The 24,728-nt window shown below is 39.7% G+C and overlaps 1 protein-coding gene across 1 annotated transcript in view; it reads right to left on the reverse strand.

Moving 5' to 3' along the window:
- The window catches only part of LOC149245122 (uncharacterized), a gene marked incomplete at its 5' end in the record, with an annotated part of 232,030 nt that overhangs the window by 135,250 nt on the left and 72,052 nt on the right, over positions 1–24,728 (reverse strand). The window contains 5 exons of the mRNA XM_089437019.1: positions 5,885–5,903; positions 6,059–6,282; positions 6,378–6,603; positions 6,700–6,777; positions 6,980–7,076. Of these exons, the coding sequence (XP_089293145.1) occupies positions 5,885–5,903; positions 6,059–6,282; positions 6,378–6,603; positions 6,700–6,777; positions 6,980–7,076 (644 nt within the window). The remainder of the gene's footprint in view (positions 1–5,884; positions 5,904–6,058; positions 6,283–6,377; positions 6,604–6,699; positions 6,778–6,979; positions 7,077–24,728) is intronic.

The following is a 24,728-nucleotide window of genomic DNA, read 5'->3' on the forward strand; positions in this document are numbered from 1 at the left end:
GCCAGCGAAAAATTCAGAGATGGTCCACACTTGGTTTCTTCCCAGTGAATGCTTCTTTAAGAGTCATGTTATCTAGTGACTTGCGGGGACTTTGATTTTGTATGTATATAGTTGTCTTAGTAGCTTCACCCCACATAAATTTCAGCAAATCTTGATCATGTAACATGGTTTTAACACTTTCTTCAATGGCTAGATTCTTTCGTTCTGCAACTTCATTTTGTTTGAGATTATCATCTCCCTCTTAATCTCAGACATCTTACAGAAGGCTATAATTTTCTTTGATGTGTATTATCCTCCATTATCAAACCTTCAAATCTTGATTCTCCTTTTTGTAAGGTTCTATACTTCAGGTTTGAATTCTTGAAATTTGATGAATACATCATCCTTGGATTTCATTAAATAAACCCAGGTTTTTCTTGAATGGTCATCAATGAATGTTACATAGTATAGATCACCTCCAAGAGATTTTGGAGTCATAGAACCACAAACATCAAAATGAATAAGATCCAAAACTTCTTTTGACCTTGAAGCACCGCTTCCAAATGGTCTCTTGGTGGTTTTACCCAATGCACATCACTTGCATATTCCTTAATGATCTTCTTTTAGTTCGAGGATGCCATTCACCATTGAATTTAGGGTTGGAAAGATTTTGTAGTGAAGATGACCAAATATTCTATGCCAAATTTCACATGGCCTAACTTCAATGTGAACCAAAGCTTGAGAGGCAAGAGTTAACAATCTGTAAAGTCTTCCTTCACAGATCCCAATCATCCTTGCATCTTTTATGCTTGAGTTTTTATCCCATACTACAACCTTTCCATCTATGAAAGCAACTCTATCACCCTTATCTTCTAGACATGAAATGGAAGTAAATTCTTATGCAAACCTGGAACAAACAACATATTGTTGAGATGAACATTTCCTCCATTCTTTAGCTCTAGCGAGGTTGATCCAATTCCTCTCACAGGGTATCTCTTATTGTCCCCAAGCTCTATGAAGTAAGAGGACTTTCCTTTTGAAAATGTTTTTAGCTGCTTGTGTTGACCAGTCACATGCCTTGATGCTCCACTATCGATTACCCAAATATTCTCATCTTGAAATGTGCCAATGAGTGTTGAGAATAGTCCTTCGTCCTTTGTAGATGTCTTGGTTACTTCCTTCTTAAGAGAAAATAAGAGATCCCATACTTTGATGCTCTACTTGAGATGACCTGCCACCAATGTACACTTCTTTAGGAACTTCTTCAATGTAGAAGAGATCTTCATTATGCCTTTAACCAACCTTATCTTTGATACCATGTTGAGAAATCTATAGGGCAATAGTTAGGATGATTTCTCTTCTTGATAACTGCTTGTGATATCTTTTTACTTTTCTTACTTATTAGCTTCTTCTCTTACTACTATGTTTGTCCTTATCATCAAACAACTACCAAAACAAGAAGAACAACAGTACACAAGAACACAAAATGTAGGCTCCAAGTCAAGGCCAAAACCTCTCCACTTGAGAGGAAAACATATAAATCTCCTCTTCTTATAGATTCTTCAATTGGTGAATTCCAAGACCTCTATACTAAGACCAATACCCTTCCAAGACCAAGTCTGACCTTTCCTGATGATGTGATTCCTTTGTCCAAGTCAAACCCAGTCAAATTTCTTCCAACATCACAACTTCGACACCAGCTACAGAATTTTGGCCTCTACTATAGGTCTGAAATTCCCCCCCCCTGCAACTTCTATTACATCCATACGTGTGAGAGAAATTTGCCTTCCAACGCCTCCTAGTAACTTCGCTTAATTGTTTCCTTATCTAGGGCTATTAGGTGACCTATTAGGCCCTTCTTCCAAAAATTTTGATCCTCTTCCAACAATTAGAGAATTTCTACCTTGAAGCAGCAAACCCTAGCTTTCCTTCTTTGCAAGTGTGAGAGAGCATTAGCCCAGAAACTATCTTCCTTCGTCCTTCTCCTTCGCTAGCCTTCTTGTGCTTCTCCTTTGCTTGGATGATGATGTGTGAATTTGTCCAAAGGAGGACAAGTTCCTTCCTTTATATGGGCTTCTAAGGTGGACGTGCCTCCTCAAAATAGGTCGACTTCTTAAATGTCATATTGACTTGGTCTTGGAAGGTATTTTGACACTTTTAAATACAAAAATAATTCTTTTTACAAGTTACAATGTACCCGATGGGGTCTTCAACATATGACAATGACTCTTTTGACTTCTTAACCTAGGACAAACCCTAGAAGCACTCAATGGGTGCTTGAACTTTAAAATAAAAGACCTTGAGCATGAAACTCATGCTTCAAAATAATAATAATACTTTTTCTTTCATTTTACAATATACAAGAATCAAATGTACATTTCATATTTATGAAGACCGAACCTATTTACACATTTTTCAACATAATAGACAGCTTGTGCAGCGGTTAACCTCCAGAGGATCGAATGGCTCTGTAACACTAAAGCAACAAACTTTGTAGCTGTATATACTTAAAATTGTAAATACAAAAATGTATTGTAAAAAATATTTTATTAATGAGATGAATGTACAGGGATGATTGAATGTTACATTGAGGGCCTGCTTCTATACCTAGGCAGGTGCCCCTTCATAACTAGGTATGTCTTTTAGACATGCCACCTTTCCATTTGACTAATGACTATTTAAATAATCATTAGTTTGATTATTTCTTATTTATATTTATTTTATTTATATTCATAACAAGCCTCATATAAATAGAGGAAACCTTATTTCACTTTTTCATCATCACACATTCATCACTTTTCTTCTTGAAAAGAGTGAATTATTCCTTTTTTTTACTCGAGTCGAATTTTGATCTTTCTATGGTGTGAATTCTCTTGGAGATGGATTTTTGTATGGAGATGTTTTCCTGGGATTGAATGAAGTGTTGTTTTGGAAAATTTTCAAGGTTTTGTGCTTATTTGATATATTTTGCATTTTATATTTGTGGTAGCATTTCTATCTTGTGCCATGATTAAATGCTAAATCTATGTTGAAATCTTGCTCCTTTATAGCATGCAAAATTGTTCTCTTTGAGGAAAATTCAAGTGTGAATTCTCCCCTCACTAGGAAAATTACTAGGGTTGGATGCCCTAGTCATCCACCCTTACTCCTTTAAAGCAGTTCTCATTAAATTTTTCCCTAGAAGACTCCATTTAGCCTATTTAGGACCAAGCATTAGTCATAATTTTGTTGATCATCCATCTTATTAACAAAAAAAATTCTTCTTCTTTTTCATATTTCCTAGATACTTAGGATTAGGGCCAGGGTTTTATGTGGAAAATTGCTAAAAAGTGAGTTTATGTTTGATGTTTATGGTTCATAAAGTAGTAATTGCATCAATAGACAATATAAAAGCAAAATCTAGCATTGTTGCATGGTAAAAACCTCCTCTTAATGGCATCATATGTAGTTTGTTGCTTATGCATGTTTTCATCCATTAAAATTTAAACTACATCAAAAACCCCTAATCCATGGTTTCTATTTGAAGACCTTGCTTCTTTTGTTGATTATTCACTAAAAGGCCCTTTCCCCTAGCTTTTGTATGTTATCATGTTCCATATCATTGGAAACTAGCAAAATCCTAATTTATAACAACCATCAAATTAGTCTAGGAATAGAGAAATTGAAATTTGGCATAGAACATCTATGCCTTCTAGGCTTTCATATTAGTCACCTTGAGCCATAGTAATTGTGTATCCTTTAGGTCAATTTAGGGAAGGCTCCCTTGTGGTTAGATACCAATAAAGAGCAGGAGAAGGTTGTTGAGATAATAGTGGAACCCCTTGGTTTGTTGCCATAAGGTTTGGTTCTACCTAGTGGGGCTTTGCACTAGGCCTATTAGATTTTATGGCCACAAGAACGTTACCTAGCCTATATCTATATCAATTTGTGAACCTCCACTTGAGTGAAATGTGCTAGTCTTTAATCCTCCAAAATTGTAAGGGGAAAATTCAGGGGTTAAGAAGACCACTATTGATGTATCCAAAATATCTTATAGGTTCTACCCTTGTTTAGCCAGTTGGAACCTCAATGTGCCCCTAGACAACTTTGACCACTTATTTCTGCACAATGCCTTCATTGTTCAGAAAAAATTCAACCTGGCATGTTATCTTCTCTTCATTCTAAGCATTTTGTGACCAAGTTGACTTTTTACTTTGAAGACCACATGCATTGGGGAACATGAACTTCCTGGAGAAATGCGACATGTTCAATTTGTGAGATTTCCATGTTGAGAACTATCTAAGGAATATTTCACCAAGGCCAAGGTTAAGGCCACATATAGACTCTATAATTCATAATTATGCGGTAAGACAAGTGCACCTTGACGCACACTGGACTAGCCCATACACCGGTGATCTGCCCCACATAACCAAGGCCCCCATAAACCATGATTCCGAATGAAATCCATCCAAAGTCCTCCAATCGTATCAGGGCAAAAGGAACTAGGGATGTAACGCAAAGGGGCCATCCATGGCCCACCATCACAAGGTCTAGGACACCTAAAACTACAAAAGCTCACATGGTTTTTACAAGGCTTTTGACTTGTGACCTTGGGCTTATAATGGTGATAATGCAAAGTGGAAAAATGTATATACCACTGCTGAGGATAATAAGAATCCTAACGAAACCTGCTAATTTGGGCAGTAACAGTTTGCATATCCAATATAGCAAATAATAAATGCAGGGTTTTGTTTTTCACTTTGAGATTGATGGGGAAATACAATTTCTATTAGTTGCCTTCTCATTTCCTCATGCCAATAAATCTAATAAGAAAGGTGTTTATGCAAAATATGCGAGTAATAATCGTGACTGATGCCTTCGATTAATATTGAAATCTTTTTGCATTCCATTTTATCTGTTATTGTGAGAAAACTTAATTCAAGTGCTGAACCATGAATCCAACCCAACATCTTTATGGGGAATAATGGTAGTAGTATAATTTTAAAGCAGCATAGAAGGATTCAGTTTTATGTTTATCATCCTACAACTACCTTTGAATCAGAAGGGAAAACTCAAAGAAGGAATGTTAGATACATTTTAGATGACTCAGTAGTGCTTGACGCAACAAGAAAATCTTGAAACTTTCTTCTATAAACAGAGAGTATTAAAATCCTGTGAAATAAACTTCACATGTATTCTAGAGCACTGATACACCAGAACAGGAAATGTCTGTAGAGAAATTTCACTGTGGTTTTCTAATATTTCTATGCACAATGGCATTAAAGCTAGCTAGAGAAGAAATATAAATGGCATTCAGTCTCTGTTTTTAACAAATCCAAGGATTAATTTGTTTTTTTTCAACTGTATGGTTTCATACTTGTAAAAACATTTTACATACAGTTTTATTTGATGGATGATAAGATTAAAGATGGACCAGATGATGCCTAACAACAGCTTTATTTTTGGAATCTGTTTTGGATGCTGTTGGTGGCTTTTCTTTTATAGGGTGCACTTCCTCTGCTGCAGTGGTGGTCAATAATTCACCCTAACATTTCGCTTTTACCAATGATTGCATTTCACAGCAATTTCTGGTAGAATACTCCATGATAAGTGAGCAGTTTATATGTAAAGTTATTTTCTTGCCTGGCCTTCTGAAAACCTGACAGGTCCCTCAGCTTGCATCTCATTAAGTCAACATACCGATAGCAGGTTTCTTCAAAGGAATAGAATGTTATAGTCTTTATATCAAAAGAAGTGAATATTCACCACTGGATTCCTGCAAAATTTCCCTCGGTATGAAGGGCACAGTGAATAACTAATCTTTCCAAAATAACTGCATATTGCATAAATCAGACATGGTTTGTTGCCTTACAGCAGATAAATATCTATGTTTGAACTTTTCACAAGCGTGTTTCTTGATTCAAACCTGGCAGAGATGTTGATTGCTGAAATTGAGAGAATTGTGAAATGTCAGACATCACAGTGCTGATGTTTGAAGTATTACATGCTGCTAAAAAGAAGAATGCACGTTAGCTTTGAAATTTATTGTCCAAGCCAGAAAATACCAAACTAGCGGGTGCCATAATCTGAGAACTCCTACCTTTATCTGTGTTCGATTGTATGTATAAGTTACATGAACAAGGTCATCAAAAGCTTGAATCACCGATGGATATGAAAACTCCATTCCTTCTTGTTCCTCCAATGTAAGAACATCCTTCCAGGAATCCCCATCATCCGCTGACATGGCAGCTTTAAGTACTCCTCTTGATATTGTATTGTATACAAGTAGGATCCGTCCATCATGCAGTTTCACACCATCTATAGCTGACATATACTTGGAAGCATGAATACATGGAGATGAACAATGTACTAGATGAGTTTGAAATAAATCTGAATTTGCAGTGCATGCAGCAGCTTACCAGAATTTGGATTCATAAGCATTGTTGACTTAGCATTACTCCAGGTGAGGCCTCCATCTGTGGACTCTGCCATGCATACCTTGCCAATTTGTTCCGTTGGTCGAAGCAAGATACGTATTGTCTTCTTCGCAGTCCGATAGGGTACTGGTTGAATCACACTCATTGGAAAACCAGGAACGTAAATTGGCCCATATTTTTTCCAAGACTGACCTAAATCTTGTGTAACCTTCATCAAATTGAATATTTGTTAACATAATTTCATAATAACTGTTATATTTCATATCAACTACCCTTAGTTTCTTACAGAACTGATAAAACCAACCTCCATCCATGCACCCCAAGAATTCCAACTTTCCACCGAAGATCCACACAATAAGCTCCCATCATCTAAAAGAATAGGCTGAAAGGATGCAGATAATCAAAAGTCAAGACATGAATAATCAAATAAAGACCAATTTCAAGTACAAACCTATCATATATACATTACAATCAAATCTGTTATCCTTAGTGTCAATGTCCAGGTGGCCCAGGTATACACAATAAAAATTATTATGGCATGTTAGATATAAACTGGATTTATTAATCATCCGTGCTATCAGCACCTTATTCTTAGTTGGCCCTATGATTCCAGGTGGAAGCTGTTCTCTCTCTGACCAAGTTATTCCGTTGTCGAATGATCTCTTCATGAATCCACACCAGCTGAAACAATAATTAGCAGTCATTATCATACATGATTCCATACTCATGGTGTTCAATACGAACTTACAATGTGCAACACAGTCCATATTTGGCCATTCAACTACATGCAAAATGCACAAGAAGCTTTGCCAAAGACCAAAGTCAAACAGGACCCTTTAAAATGACCAGAAAGACTCATACCAAACTATATAGAAAAAGATGAAAATTGACCTCTAATTTGTTATGGAGGCCTAGATAAACTGATACTTTCAGTGCTCCTTTGCTAGAATGACGACTTTGTTTTTGCTAATTAAATTGAAGTTTTATATTAACAGAATAAAGATACAAAAATAGTAAATACTAGTCTGGTTGCCTGCTATATTGAAGTGGGAAATTCATATGATATAGTTAAAGAAAAAAAATTATAAAGAGTTCAAACCCAGCTCTGAGTACTAACAGCAATCTTTATGCTAACTGGACTGAAATGCTAAAATCCCCACCCCATGAATAGAGGCATGAGGATATATTTATACAAATGGGGAGGTGACCTTTCACCTTCCCCATAACTCTTTGACTTCCTCATGACTCTTCTATTCTGGTACAAACAAAGTTCGTTCTTCAAGTTAAATACTCCAAAAGACTTGGAATATGTAGATCTCGATTTACGATACAATAATATATATTAAAATATATGAATGAGAATGATGATACAATTGAGAGCGAGGTTCCTGTATATATAGCCAGGTAAGTACCCTTTCACGAACAGTCATGTCTGTAGAGACATGCCTCTTTGTTTAACTAATTATTATTTTAATTACATATTATTGTGATTATTATTTATTATCTATATTTATTACTTTTACATAATTATATTCATAACATTGTCTTCCTCTTCAAAAAGCTTTGTCCTCAAAGCTTGCTGATGAAAGGGCTTGATCTTTTTATCTGTTTCGAATATCTTCTCGTCTCAGAACGGTCATCTTCGTTGATACAAGTTGATATGATCCTTGCAGTGATAAATAAAACTATGGAACTGAGAATGGATCTGACCATCCTAAATTAATCTTATGTGGAATCTTGTGTTTACTGGATTCTTCGTGTGAATTGTTATCACAAGACTGAATTGTATTGACATTAGTATTCTTTGGAACATCAGTATGTTGTTTTGTTCTAAATACGTAGTTTGATTGAGTTGTCTACTCTCGTGATTCGAATGTCGATAAGAAATTCTAGTGATCTGATTTTCCCTTATCTTGTTTGTGTCGTTTTCTTGATTTATTTGAAGTACCTGATTTCCTTTAGCTATGGAAGTTGAATGGTTAATTTCTAGATCTTCACTTGAATCTTTTGTTGCTGGAACTGCAACTTCTGAGTACATCTTTACTTCAACTAGTTTGTCCTCTTCTTGAGTTGTGATATTGACTGGATCAGTATTTGTTGTTTTTTCGTCAACTTGAATTTCTACATTTGATATTTCCTTCTCAATAAGTTGTTGTACCTTGTTTTCTAATGACTTCTTGTCTTTCTTAAGCTTTTTAATTTGCGTCAGTGGTTTTTCACTATGGTCTTTAAGTCGAAAAACTTCTTCGTTTTTGTCAGTGGTGATCTTGTCAATTTCTCTTTGCATATTTTGTAGTATTTTTTTACCTTTTTGAAAAATTATTTTGAAATATCTTGTATTTCTTCTGGTGTTACTGAATTTGGCTTTAGTGTAGCATCCTGGAGTGTTATTTTCTTCTTCCTATAGGAAAATGTAAAAAACTTATTTTTCGTATTTAAGATAAAGGATCCTAGAGTTTCCATCTAAGGTGAACCCAAAATAATGTCACCTTGATTGCTCCATAGGTTTTGAAATGAGAATTGCGATACAAAGATATAATCCCTAATGTTTAACTGTAAATTGGTTATGTCATATTTTTTGTTGCCAAAACAGTCTAATTTTTTGATTATATTTGACTCTGGAATCACTAATTGGTTTGCAATTTTAGGCGCTATATAATTTCTATCTTCGGAAGGTGAGATAATGATATCTTTTCCCACAATAGACCCTTTAATTATAAATAGTGCTGAAGCATAATTACGTGAAGTTTCCGGAAATCTTCCTTACTTCAATTCTGAATTAGATGCCATTTTGCTTTTCAAGATGAACTTCGTCAATGATACTTTGATTGGGACTTTTGAGTTGAATTTAGGATTTTCAACTCTTTTCTTTTCTTTTATTTTTACTATGTCCTTTTATAATAAAAAAATTATAAATTAATAAAAATCTTTTTAATTATATAAATAGTTAATATATATAACTATACAATATTTAAATTATATAATGATATTGTTTTATAATTGATATTTAATGATAAACCTTCAGGAGCGCAAAGGTAATATTTTCTTTATTGAAATAATTGTCGATTGATTGGATTTGGAAGGAACGGTTTGAACAAGAGCTCCCGCGCTTTTGCAACTCTGCCTTCTGTGGCTCTCGGCAGGCCTCCCGCCTAGCAGCCCTTGCTGCTGGGCCCTCCCCTTCTCGATCCCCAGGCAGTTGGCCCCCGCTTTGGTTTTCAGTGCTCTCGCCCTCTGCTTTTCGCCTCCTGTGGGCCTTCGCAGGCTTCCTGCCTGGCAACCCCAGCTGCGGGGCCACCCTCCTTCTCCATATCCTTTCCTACTTTCGGTCCTCACCCTCCTATGATCAGCATCGAGACTGGCCTCCCTCTGCTTCTCTCATGGCTGGGATTGATCCCTCCCAGCAGCAAGACAATGAAGACCAGGCGGAAATTTTTGCTTCTCTCATTTCCGAAAATACTTCCTCTAGAATCAGACCTACAGCCTCAAAGTTTGTTAAGAAGCTGGCTGACATTCCAGAAATCTCTCTTCCTCCCAGTCTCCCAAGGAAGGCAGCGATCTCTTTGGCTGAGAGAGGTTTGGTAGGACAGTTTACTGGTCTCTGGCCATCTCCCAGAGCGGTTCAGAAATGGGTGGAGCGTAACTGGAACGCGAACATTCAAGGGAAAATTGCCATAAGATTCTGTGGAAGGGGCTACTACACTTTCCTCTTTGAAACCAAAGAAGACCGAAACCTCATCTTCAGAAATGGTCCCTACTTCATGGATTCGAGAGGTCTCTACCTAAACAAATGGTCCCCCGACTTCGATTCGGAAATGGATATCCCAAATGCAGTTCCAGTCTAGGTTCGCCTGCCTCACCTCCCTCTTCATTGCTGGGGGGATGAATTGGTTAAAGCTATTGGGAACACTGTGGGAAAATACATTGACAGATGTGAACCAAAGGATCTGTGTTGAAGTCGACTTAGGAAAAGGTCTACCAGAAGCTATTAAGATCAAAGTGGACCAATGGACCCATATTCAGCAGCTGGACTACGAACAAATCCCGTTCAAATGTAAGGTATGCCACGAATATGGTCATTTTGCTAATAGGTGTAGTAAGCTAAAAGTAAATGAAATGAATGAAAATGTTGAAGCTAGTGAAGGCACATGGGAGCAAGTAAAAAAAAAAAATCAAACCCCATTCAGTCTGGCCCTAAACCTAAGGCCCCCCCTGAACCCCAAGCCGCTCCCCTCCCCCCCTCTCCCATCTTGACTCAGCCTTTCCCCTCCTCTTCCAACCCCTTTGAATCCCTGGTGGACGAAGACCCTTCCTCCTCCCCCCTTCTTCTCCCTCAGCCACTGCTCTAGCAGTCATTCCCTCCCCTTCTCAGATCCTCCCCTCCCCACCCCCTACCATAGAACGTATTCTAACAAGAAACAAACTCAAAGAAGCAAGCTACACCTCAGACCCACCGAAAAAAGCAGACAGGAAATCAAACAAAGAAATAAGAGACGAAACAGTAGCTAAAGAAATGGCCACGGGCACACAACAACTGATGGACTCTTTCTTGGACAAGCAAAAAGGAAGTGGGGAAAAGACAAAGGAGAAGAGCGGGGCTCACCAAAAAACCAGTAAGTAATGATATTGGTCTCTTGGAATTGTAGGGGCCTGGGCTCCTCTCTAAAATCCAATGCAGCCCGGGATTTAATCAGTCATGAGCAGCCAGATTTTTTCCTAATCCAAGAGACCAAAATGTCCAACCAAGACTTTCAAACATTTACAAAAAGATACAAAAGCTTTGCAGGAACAGCAACAGATTCATTGGGCGCCTCAGGAGGAATAGGTACATTGTGGAACAAGAGAAAATGGGACCTCATCAGACAAAACTCAACCTACTGGTGGGTCAGAACTGACCTCAAAAATAAAATCACAAAAGAAGAAGTTATTGTGCTCAACATTTATGCTCCAAATCACTACAGGGATAAAGCATACTGTTGGGAATCTATCAATTCAGAGCTGCAGGTATGTCAAAATAGGAATACAGTTCTGGGTGGTGACTTGAACTTAATAAGGAACATTGAGGAAAAAATAGGAGGGAAATTCTTTGCTGACCCTTCAAGAGATGCTCTGGAAAAATTAAAAAAGACTTACAAACTCATCGACATCCCACCTTGCAATGGGAAATTTACTTGGAGCAATAAGAGAGCAGGAACTCACAACATCAAAGAGAGACTTGACAGGATCTTGATCCATGAAAGAATAGCTGCAGGTTTCTCTTCAATAAAAAGTAAGATCATCCATGCCACAGCTTCAGATCACAAGCCTGTGGTCTTGATTCTTGACAGAATAGGAAATCTCGGCCCAATCCCGTTCAAATACAATAAAATTTGGGATAGCAAGGAGGACTTCCGCAAGATCATCAAAGAAAGTTGGGAGACGGAAGTCATTGGATCCCCTCACTATGTCTGGGAATCCAAATTAAAATCCCTAAGAGCAGCAATCAAAAAGTGGGCAAAAGAGAATGCAATATTAGAGAAAAACAAAAGAATCGAGCTACACAGAAAATTGGAAAAATGGAATAGGAAAAGGAGGATCAACAAATCTCAAAGGAAGAGCAATCACAGGAAAATGAAATGTTTAGGGAACTATATAGGCAGAACAGAGAAGAGGAAGAGGAGCTGAGACAGAAATCGAGGTGTCTCTGGCTCAGTGCGGGAGATAAAAACACCTCTTTCTTCCATAATAACCTCAAGCTCAGAAGAGCAGGAAATCAAATAGATAAAATCACTGCTGAGGGAAAAGAATTAAGAGAGCAAGAGGAAATCAAAGAAGCTGCCCACAATCACTTCAAAACTCTCTTATCTGCAGACTCCCAGTATATGGACAGCGTGGACTTTCTGCAACCAGTCGATTGTAAAATCAATGAGCAACAAAACAGCGAGCTGGATCAGGATGTCTCGGAGGAAGAAATAAGAGAAGCCATGTGTAGCATGCAGCCGGACAAGGCCCCCGGACCCGACGGCTTAACAACTGCTTTCTACAGGACCCATTGGGATATTATAAAGAAAGACTTCGTAAGGATGGTCAAAAACATTTTCAAAAAAACCAAGATGAGAGAAAATACAAAAACCTCCCATTTGGCGCTTATCCCCAAGGATCCAAACCCCCTCTCCTTTGACCGCTTCAGACCCATTTCCCTCTGCAATGTCTCCTACAAAATAGTTACCAAAATCCTAGCAAATAGACTGAAAAAGCTATTGCCCTCCCTTATCTCAGAGAACCAAGGAGGATTCGTTCCTAAAAGACAAATAACGGACAATGTCATTCTGATCCAAGAAGCAATCCACAGCAGTTTCCATAGAAAGGAAAGAGGTATGATCATAAAACTTGACATGGCAAATGCCTTTGACAGGGTCAATCATCAATTCTTAGCTGCTGTCCTCCAGAAGTTTGGAATATCCAACAAATTCATAAACATCATTATGGAATGTATTTCAAATCCTTGGACAGCCCCCCTAATCAATGGCAGGCCCAGTCGCTACTTCCGAAGCTCCAGAGGTTTGAGACAAGGCTGCCCCCTCTCACCCTTCCTCTACATCATCAGGGCAAAAACCTTAAGCATACACCTGGAAAATCTAAGGAAGCAAAAGGAGATAACAGGGATCAGCATAGCAAGAAGAATAAAAGAAATAAATCACTCGCTCTTTGCCGATGACACTCTCTTAATAGGTGGAGCCTCAAGATTAATCGCAAGGAGATTCAAGAGAACCCTAGACACTTTCCTGGTTGTCTCAGGGAGATTGCTTAACAACAATAAGTGTAGAATTTACACTTGGAATGTCTCTCTCCAAGTCTTGGCCTTCCCTTGGAAAAAGAAGTTGTCAAGTCTGAGATTTGGAACAAGCAGATTGAAAAAATGAGAGGGCTTCTCCACAGTTGGGGGCTGTCGTGGCTAAATCTTGCGGGTAGGACCACCCTCATAAAGGCTCTTCTCTCAGCCCTTCCGATTTATCAATATGCTGTCACTTTGGCCCTAGCTAGTATACACAAACATTTGGAGTTAATCATGAGAGGCTTTCTCTGGCAGGGAGGGAAACAAGATAACAAAAAATTCAGTTTGGTCCGCTGGGAACAGGTAATCCTCCCCTTTGAAAAAGGGGGCATAGCAATCAAAATTCCAAGCCTTACCAATAAAGCGATGGGCTTCAAACTAGTGTGGAGAATAGGGTTGCAGGAATCGCCCCCCCCCCCCCCCCCCGGATCCTAACCCGGAACCGCGACCCGTGCGGAAGCGTTCCGGAATCTCCACAGGAATCGCGATTCCGAAATTGAGGTGGCGCGATTCCGGTTTTTTTAAACGATTCCTGGAATTGGAACCTAAATTGCTAATTGTAATTCGTACTTCCTCGATGATCGAGCTTCATTTTGTGGATGGATGCATATGCAATCTTGTCGGATTTATCTTTGCTCTGTAGCCACCTTGGCTTCGTTGTTCCTGCATGGATTGTTGATTCGACTGATCTATTTCGTAAATCTCCGTGATACGACTGGATTTGCAACGGATTTTTCTGTGTTGGCTTCCACATAACCAAAACTGTGCAGCGTTGGATTTTTCTGCGTTGGTTTCCACATAAACAACGATGCCATGTTACGTGGAAAACCTTCTGTGGATTGCGTTGCAATCCTGTTGATGTAGACGTAACAATGGCCGTCCCCGATGGCAATGTTGACTGACGCTGAATGGGCTGTCGTGGACCAATAACTGTTCCGTTGATAACCGTTGCATATATTTACATAACCTTCAAGTTGCCTTCATTACAATGGCTTTTATATGCGACATAATAAAATTCTATAGCATATACTTTATATGCCATATTAAAATATATCGAATACATTTGCTTCCAAGGTTTACATATGCACCCACCTTACCAACATGTAGTTTGCCATGTAAACTTTGAATATGATTTTTTTTAAATGCGACATAATAAAATTCTATAGCATACACTTTATATGCCATATTAAAATGTATTGAATACATTTGCCACCAAGGTTTACAAATGCGCCCACCTTAGCAACATGTAGTTTGTCATATAAACTTTGAATATGATTTTTTTTAAATGCGACATCCATTTCAACCTTTGCACTAAGGTTTTTTTTTTTTGAAATAATTCCGACTTCACATTTTTATGATATGGTTTATAAACATACCATATAACTTTGCCTTAGTTTCAAGTGACATATTTTGTAAACATTATTATTTGAATTTTGGACATGACAAATGTTGACAGTTGCTCACTTGCTAGATAAATCATAATATGCTCTATGTTTTATGTTTTATAATATGCTTAAATGTTTTATGTTTTATAATATGCTTAAAAATTTGATGTATGTTTGTAATAGCTAGAATATAGATGATTGTTGTACATTACTACATACTAGTAACTACAATGGAATCATGGATGCCATATCTATCTTGATTTATGCAAAAATATGCATGTTTTCATGTCTTCTACAATTAATTTGGTATTTGGGATGTTTGTTTTGAGTATAAATGCAAAAAAATATAAAAATATATATATATATAGCAGACGCTTCCGCGGACGCTTCGCTTCCTAGATTTTTGGAAAATGACGCTTCCGCGCTCCGCGCTTCCGCTTCGCGCTTCCGCTTCGCTCCCGCTTCGTGCAACATTGGTGGAGAATGCTAATGGAAAAAGGCAGCTGGTGGGTAGAGGCTCTCAAAAGAAAATACCTCAATGGGCAGCACTCCAAGGTTCTCACTGATTTGATAGTGGAAAGACCATGCACTCCGGCTTGGAGACTCATCAAAAAAGTCATCCCCCAAATCAAAAATCATATCTCAAAGTCACCTGGAAACGGAAAAGAAATAAATCTCTGGACTAATAGAATTATGGGATCGGAGCCAAGAAACCTCCTCCAGCAGTTCAAACCCCTGAAATTATGGATGGAGGCTAAAAACTTACATTCCTTATTTGATATCTCGGTTTGGGATCACAATAGTTGGTCTGCTTGGAGGGATCTCCCCCTCCCAAACCACCTCAATAACCAATGGGCAGATCTCAAGAAAACGCTGATGGGAGCAGCTCCATTAAACAAATTTGCTCATGACAGCTTCGTCTGGGACCCTAGTGGAGGTCTGTAGGAATTTACAGGGTAAGTTCCTCAGAAAGAATACCAAAAGGACACCGCTCACAACCAGATCTCAAATCAATACACCAGTATTTTTGACGTGGTTAAAACCCTCAGAGTGCAAGGAGGGAAACAGTCCACGGCCTGTCCCAACGTGGGTACTACAGGCAATTTATTAATCAAAGAATGAAAATTTACATAAGCTTCTCTCATGCACGGATTACCCGAACAATGACCCTCCATGCGCTTTAAATAGAACTCATGGACCAATCGGGTGTCAAGCCACGGATCAAGTGTCGATAATACCGAGGTGAGAGTGAACCGTCGGATCACTACATATCGTGACCGTCGGATTGTAAGTTACAATATGTACAACGGTAAAGAAACACACTTTACCTAACTCTATACCTAACTCTAAACTAGACCAAGTTGAACTTAACTATATCCTATGTGTCGGAATATCCTAACATCCCCCCTTAAGAACAACTTGGGATAGGATTGAAGGATTTACAAATATGACACAATAGGAGAAGGAAGGAGGCACTAGAGCCTATCCCCCCTTAGTGACAACTTCCTGAACTCCAAGCATATATCGAAGTTTAGTGAACTTCGCCTCTGTGAGAGCCTTTGTGAAGATGTCTGCAACCTGATCATCTGTTGGACAATATTGCACTTCAAGAACATGGTCATGAATGAGCTTTCTGATGAAGTGCATGTGTAGTTCGATGTGTTTGCTGCGCTGATGCTGAACTGGATCTTTGCATAGCTGAATGGCACTTTGATTATCACACCAAAGTGTGGTTGGATGCTGCTGCTCAAAGCCAAACTCTGATAGGATCTGACGAAGCCACAAGGCTTCCTTACTAGCTTCCACGGCACCACGATACTCTGCTTCGGCTGACGAAAGAGAAATGGCAGCCTGTTTCTTACAAGCCCATGTAATAGGTCCTGAACCAAGAGTGAAGACATAACCGGCAGTAGACTTCCGATCATCAGGGTCACCAGCCCAATCAGAATCAGTGAAACCAACTAACAGAGGAGCTGCTTTGGCACTGTAATGAATCCCAAACTGTACTGTACCTCGAACATAACGAAGTATTCTTTTGGCTGCTTTCCAATGACTTTCACGGGGGTTTTGCATAAAACGAGCAACAAGGCCAACAGCAAAGGAAAGATCAGGACGAGTATGGGTTAAGTACAAGAGTTTTCCTACAAGTTGACGGTATAAGGTAGCATCAACTTCAGGAGAAGTACAAGAGACTGAAAGTTTGACTCCAGACTGAAAGGGAGAAGGGGCTGGCTTACAGTCTTCCATGTGAAAATGACGAAGAATATCACAAGCATACTTGGACTGGGAAAGGGAAATACCTTCCTTGGATTGCAAGACTTGAAGACCGAGAAAATAGTGTAAGTGTCCTAAGTCTGTCATTTCAAATTTCTTTTTAAGGATAGACTTCACATGGTTTATAAGGTTGGGATCACTGCCAGTAAGGATAAGATCATCAACATAAAGAACAAGGATGATAAGAGAGTCACCCACTTTCTTGGTGTAGACAGTATTGTCAGAATGACACCTAGAAAAGCCAGATTCTAAAAGAAAGCTATCCATTTTGGCATACCAAGCCCGAGGAGCTTGCTTGAGACCATAAAGGGATTTCTTAAGTCGACACACAAGGCTGGAGTCTGTTTGTATGAAGCCAATGGGTTGTTCCATATAGATTTCTTCCTGCAAGTCCCCATGCAAGAAGGCAGATTTAACATCCATCTGATGGACTTCCCATTTTAAAGAGGCAGCAAGGGAAAGAACAAGGCGGATAGAGTTCATTTTGGCAACAGGGGCGAAGGTTTCAGTGTAGTCAATGCCTTCGACCTGTGAAAAGCCCTTAGCAACAAGACGAGCTTTATGTTTATCAATTTTGCCATCTGGTCCATACTTGGTTCTGTAAACCCATTTACATCTTACAAGTTTTCGTCCCTTTGGTAGAGGAACAAGATCCCATGTATCATTTGTCATCAATGAGTGATATTCTTCATTCATAGCTGCTTCCCAATGTGGATGGCCTGAAGCTTCTGCAAAAGTGTCAGGATCATGATTTACTGGAGCTTGAGCCAGTAAAGAAGAGGCTCTTTCAAACTGAGAACGTGTACGTCGCTGATCTGTAGGATCACCGGCAAGATCACCTGCTGCATCTCGAGTAGCACGGACCCATCTTGGAAGTTGAGGATCCTGAGAAGGAGGGGGAGGAATGTCATCCTCACTTTCATCATCTGAAGAAGAAATGTTTTCAAAAGTAGAAGAGATAGGAAGAGGTGGCACATCCGCCGGACTAGGCTCGCAGGCCGATTTATTTTCATCAAATTTTACATCTCTTCTAATGATAACATTTTTGGACTTAAATGGAATAAGTCTATAACCTTTTACATCTTCAGAATATCCAACAAAAGTGCATTTCTCACTTTTAGGTTCTAAAGCTTTATGCTTTTCATCTGGAATATGGGCCCATGCTTCACTTCCAAACACACGAAAGTGACTTACATCTGGTTTAATGGAACTCCAAGCTTCTTCTGGAGTGATATTCTCTAGAACCTTAGTAGGAGTGCGATTGATTATATAATTTGCACAATTAATTGCTTCGGCCCAAAAACTAAGACTGAGTCCTTTAGATTGCAGCATACAATTAGCCATTTCCTTTAAGGTGCGATTTTTCCTTTCAGCTACACCATTTTGTTGTGGAGTGTATGGAACAGTATGTTGCATTTGAATTCCATTTTCAGTGCAAAAGTTGATGAATGTGTTTTTAACATATTCTCCACCATTATCAGTTCGTAGCTTAAGAATTTGATGTCCAGATTGTTTTTCAACAAAGGCTTTGAAGGCCAAAAAAGTGTTAAATACTTCGCTCTTGAGTTTTAAGAAGTATACCCAAGTGCGTCTGGAGAAATCATCAATGAAAGTTAAGAAGTACTTGCAGCCAGAGAATGAAGCAACAGGAAGAGGACCACATAAATCACTGTGCACAAGCTGTAAAGGGGCTGAGGCGTGCCAAGAGGCACGTTTGTCAAAACTGTCCCGATGATGTTTTCCGAGTACACATCCGGAACAAACACCATCTCTGCAAGATACCATAGGAAGACCTGTTACCATATTTTCTTTACATAGATGCTGAAGGGAGCGATAGTTTAAGTGACCAAATCGCTCATGCCAAAGTTTGCTCACTTCATCATTATGAGCAACAAATACTGAGGGAAGATTTGATGACCCAAAGGTGTGAAACTTATACAACCTTTTGGAATCATCAGCAAGACCAGTAGCTAGAATCTGTTTAGGATCTTTTAGATCCTTGATTACAACATCATGAGGTGAAAATTCAACAATTTTACCTTCACCTGAATGAGTTATCTGATAGACAGATAGAAGGTTGCAGGATAAGGTTGGAACACATAATACATCATTAAACTGACCATTGTCTAGATGAACAGTTCCAGTCCCTACAACATTAAGAGATCTATCATCACCAATATATATATTTTTGGTGTTACAATCATTTAAAGAAGAAAACATGGCTTGATTTTTGGCCATGTGACAAGAGGCTCCAGAATCAATGAGCCACTCATGAGAATGAGAAGAAGAAGAAGATACATTTAATGCATAACCAGACTGAGATGATTGATAATGACATGCAGAAAGTGCCATTCCGGAAGTTGAAGTTGAAGTAGGCTCCACATGGATGTTATGTTTCTTCATTGCGGCTTCCAAGGCTTCCATCTTCTTAAAGCATTTAGATTCTAAGTGGCCATCTCGATTACAAAAGTTACAATGTCTATCAGACTTCTTCCATTTGTTTTTATTGGTCTTATCATTTTGCTGAAATGATCTTTCATTTTGAGGCTGAGATGGTTTAGGACCATTCTTTTGAGGATATGACTTCTTAGGATTCTTTGAATTTGGTTGCTGCTGGGCGGCTAATGCTTTCGTGGAAGAGTTTCCAAGATTAAGAAGACCAAGGTGTAAGAGTTTTTCTTGTTCTCTTATTAAGGAATCACAAAAGGAGTCAAAGGAAGGGGCCTTGTATTCTTGTCCTTGACAAATGAAAGCTTCCCTTGTAGAATGGAAAGTGGAAACAAATACAGAGTAGGCTGGTCCCAACTTAGTAAGGATGGAATAAATAAGGTTACCATCTTCTTTCTTAACTTTAACACCTTCCAAGAGATATCTAAGGGTCTTGAATTTGGACAAGAAATCTTCAATGCAAGAAAAATTATTAGGATCCAAAGTAAGCAGCTCATTTTCAAGTTGATGGGCTCTAATTTCATTTTTAATTCCAAAAACTTTCGCAAGTTTTTCTAATGCTTCATGAGGAGTCTCAAGTTCTGCAATGTGGAATCTAAGATCAGGAGAAACAGACATCCCTATCAAACCACGTGCTTGATCTTGTCTATTTTCCCATTTTGCCGCCTTGTCTTCATCTTTTGGTTTCTTCTCTTGGTCTGTGGCTATTCTGTAGAGACCTTTACTTCTAAGTAAATCTCCCATGTAGGCTACCCATTGGAAGTAGTTAGTGCTGTCAAGAATGACTTGGCATGGACTTTCCATTTTTTGAAGAAAAACTGAAGCTGAAGATGCTGAAAGTAAGTGGTCCAATGGATAGATCTCGAAAAAATAGGCGGTTTTAAAAAAAACGGCTCTGAAAAAGGCTTCCGGATGAAGAAGTTATGGCTTTTTAAAAAAAAATTGTTGACGATGCCGGCAAAGTGCGCAAATGTGCGGGAATGAAAAAATCCGCCCCCACAAAATGGAGACTTGAACCCAAGACCTCTACTCTCTTAAAATAGCTTTGAACCAATTGATCTATACAAAAAATTTGAGAGAGAGAGAGAGAGAGAGAGGGGGGGGGGGGGGCCTTGATTTGCGTGCTTGCCTTGAGAAAGCTCTTTTTCCCTACAAAACACAAAACACAAAACCCAACACGAATATGCAAAGAAAAACGAACCTTGCGGCTCGAAGTTAGCTTTAGCCGAAAAACTAGAAATTTTTAAAAAAAATTTCAAAGTTAGCTTTAGCCGAAAAACTAAATATTTTTCTCAATGTTTCTGATTTTCCGAGATCACACTAAGGTGCAGGGAAAAGAGCATACGCATGAGAAAAATCCTTCCTTTCTGTTTCTGATTTGCCCAGATCGCACAGAGTCGCAGGGCAAAGAGCATACGCAGAAATGAAAGGTATAGATCCGGTTTAAAAAAAAAGGCTAAATAAACCGAAACCGAAATAAGCAGAGAGAAAATAACAGTAAACTGCAAAAAACACTGTATACCTCCCGATCTGAAAAATGACGCAGCTAGGGCTACCGGAAACCTTTTCGCATGAAACGAAAGGGGTTCCTCACTGAAACAGATGCTCCGAACGCAACAGAGCAGTCCTCTCGGCCCGAAAGCAGTCAGAAACAGCAGATCTAGGAAACAACAGCCGCATGCAGTTCTACCGGCTTCAGATTTGGATCACCAACGGACGCGGCCCTCAAATAGCTTTGATACCATGTAGGAATTTACAGGGTAAGTTCCTCAGAAAGAATACCAAAAGGACACCGCTCACAACCAGATCTCAAATCAATACACCAGTATTTTTGACGTGGTTAAAACCCTCAGAGTGCAAGGAGGGAAACAGTCCACGGCCTGTCCCAACGTGGGTACTACAGGCAATTTATTAATCAAAGAATGAAAATTTACATAAGCTTCTCTCATGCACGGATTACCCGAACAATGACCCTCCATGCGCTTTAAATAGAACTCATGGACCAATCGGGTGTCAAGCCACGGATCAAGTGTCGATAATACCGAGGTGAGAGTGAACCGTCGGATCACTACATATCGTGACCGTCGGATTGTAAGTTACAATATGTACAACGGTAAAGAAACACACTTTACCTAACTCTAAACTAGACCAAGTTGAACTTAACTATATCCTATGTGTCGGAATATGTCAGTTCACTGTAAAAGATGGGTATAAACTCCTCCAATCTAGCAACAATCTAGATAACTGGAATCTTCGGTCAGCAGTGTGGAAAACCGAATGCCTCCCAAAGATTAAATTTTTTGCGTGGACCCTCCTCAAAGGGAAGATCCTCACTGCCGAAAATCTCAAAAAAAGGGATTCATGGTCCCTCAATTTGCTGCCTCTGCTGCTCAGAGGAGGAGAGCAGTCAACATCTTTTCCTCGATTGCCCTTTTGCTCAACACTGTTGGAATCAAATTATCAGCCCTCTGAGGCCTCCCAGAGAAAACTTCGATCAGCTCACAACCCTCAACAGAAACTGGGAGAAAAGCTACCCCCATGCAAGAAAAGGCAAATCCACCATCACCCGCCTATGGAAATGTATCCCTTCTACTCTTTGTTGGAAAATATGGCTCTCTAGGAACAACTGCATCTTTAAAAACCAAAAACCAAACCCAGCTCGCACTCTGGCCAAAACTCTGGGCCTAGTTGCAGAAATGATAAGTGCCAACACTGTTACAAAAACTGATCACTCCAGTTGGCAGAAGGAAGAGGAAGAATGGTACAATAAATTCCAGTTGGTTTATTCCAAGAAAAAGCAGTCTCCAGCAAAGGCAGGTAAGGGAAAAAAAATTGGAAACTCAGGGGAACTCAAAAAGACATAGAACAGTGGACACAAGAGCAAAAGAATTTCACTCTCTAGTTCGATGGCGCATCCAAAAACAACCCTGGTCAAGCAGGGGCAGGGGGAATAATCACAGACCAAAATGGGCAAGTTATCACCACTTATGAATGGGGATTGGGAAACATGACGAACAATATGGCAGAGGCCTATAGCCTTCTTCTAGGTACCTGCATCCTGAAAAAACTGCAAGCCAAAAATCCAGTCATAATTGGCGATTCGGCAATTGTGATTGCAGCTATGGCTTCAGGGGGAGACTTCAAGAACCAGGCCCTCAACAGAATCAAGCACAGGATCAAGGATAATTCAAATCAGCTGGGGAATATCCAATACAAACATGTCATGAGAAACAACAACATCAAGGCGGATTCTCTTGCCAACAGTGCAGTCAACAAACCCACAGGACAGGTCCGTGAGAATGAACACACTTATGACAAACCAATTCCATAAGATGGCCCTCTCCTCAGTCAGGCTCGTGACTCAAGGCTACAACAGTCACCTCAATAAAAATTCCGCCTCTCCCCTTAATTCTTGCAATTGGACATCTGATTCCCTCCCCTCTGACAATGTCCATCATCACATCAAAAGCACTGTCAATGAAATCCTCAGGCTTATGGAAAATCTGTACTGGATAATGGACTGGGAAGAGTCTCATGACAAAAGCAACCAGAAGTTAGGCATCAGTCATCTCGCAATCCTCAGAGGTTGCTCAAGAAATACTCGAAATGACATTTGGGATAGAAAAATCTGTAAGCAGCCTGATCCGCATTCAGAGGCCCCGATCCCTTAGTGGGCTTATATACAGCACGAGGTGCCTCAGTTTAGCCAGTTCAGTGCTTCAGTCTCACTCTGCCATCTTGGAAAAGGCTCGTGCTCCAGTCGTGCCTCCTACAGATCGTCTCAGGTGGTCAAAGGTTTGAGTATCAGTTGTTCTAGATCGCTCTCGGTGCTCCTCAGTCGAAGAAGTTCTTCAAATTCTGCCTGGCGAGGTATTGATTGTGTCTTTCGGGATTGTATTTTCTTTCTCTCTAACACTCTTATTGCCTATGTGAATCAGCTTCTCCCAACCTCGTCAGCCACCGCTTCTCAGCTCTCAGTTTCCCTGTATCTTTGTCTCCATCCTCTCGTCATCTTCTCTGTTCTCTTCAGCAGAAGCTGTTCCCCCCGACCCTGCTTCTCCTTGCTTCCCGTCCTCTCTTTGTGGAGCCTCGAGCCTTCCTCTGATCTGCTCCTCTCCCATTCATTTGATCCGCCAGTCTTCTCCCTCCAAAACCTCTGTCAAGCTTTCCTCTATTCTCTATGTCAACTCTTTAAAGCTCTGCTTCAAGATTTCCAAGACTATTCAAGACTCATCAACAATGTCTGAAAATCCTCTGGACCGTGTCATTACCAACAGCAGTTGCACCCTTTGTAAGGCGCACTGCTTCATGATTGCCCGCTTTGTCAAGCACTTCAACGATCTCAAAGAAGAAGTTCAGGCAGATAGCAAATCCAAGAGGAAAAAGCTTGAAAAACAGAGGGCGGAAATAGAAAGCCTCAAAGAGAAGTGCAATCACCTGGAAGAAGCCATCAACCACATAAAAACTATGACCCAAAGCATGCAAGGGGAGGCCTCTACAAAGAACAGTGACAAAAAAGAGCCACCGCCTGATGATTCAGTAAATCAATTTATGTAAAACATCCTATGCACTGTAAATACTGCTTGCTCCTAGGATAGTTCATACGGCAATATAGCCGTTATACCTTCCAAGTCTTAAATCTCAAGTCTAGTGAATTGGATCAAGGGACTGCGTGCCCATTTTGGATCCATTCAACTTCGCTTCCTCCAAAATATGTAACAGGCCTTGTTCCTCTGCTGAAGTTTTTTATAATATAACAGTAATCGATCGTGTTAAAAAAAAAAAAATGATATTTAATGATAATATGAATTTTAATTATATAACTATGAAAACCAGATACGAATGGACATAACCAATCAGGAGATTCAAATCGAGTTCACTGCTCAAGGAGAAGGTATGGCGGATGAGTTGCAGTGGAGCGATCAGGTGTTGGTTGTCCGAAATGGCAGACTGAAAGAAGCAATGGTCAAAGAGTTGGTTTGTCGGGACAACATGGAATTCGGCACAGTGGCGAGACAGAGCAGTGTGGTCGAGACAACGTGGAATTTGGCACAGGGAAAACGGCGGCAACTTTTGATCTGTAGAACACTGGCATTGTTGATAACAAGAATGGGGACGGGTCGATGATAGGGAGTTGATAATGGAAATGGGAATGGAGAAGGGCGAAGGGAGCACAAGGAACAGGGGTGTTGGGCCTCTCGAAACGATGTCAGGCATCGGAATAATGGTGTGGAAGCTACAACAACTTGATGGAAGGATGTGTCTGAAATAGTTAAGAATCAAGATGTATCTGTGACTTCACAAATGGCAGACAGGGGTAATCAATGGTCGGAGATCAAGGTTTGCTTATCAGTGGGAAACACGGGAGAGGTTGGTTGCAGTTCGCTACAGGGGAAACGGTGGTTGTGTTCG

The sequence above is a fragment of the Pinus tabuliformis genome, chromosome 7 (genome assembly GCF_031772625.1).
Source record: "Pinus tabuliformis cultivar Carrire ecotype Pingquan chromosome 7, CPIR1, whole genome shotgun sequence".
NCBI lineage: Eukaryota > Viridiplantae > Streptophyta > Pinopsida > Pinales > Pinaceae > Pinus > Pinus tabuliformis.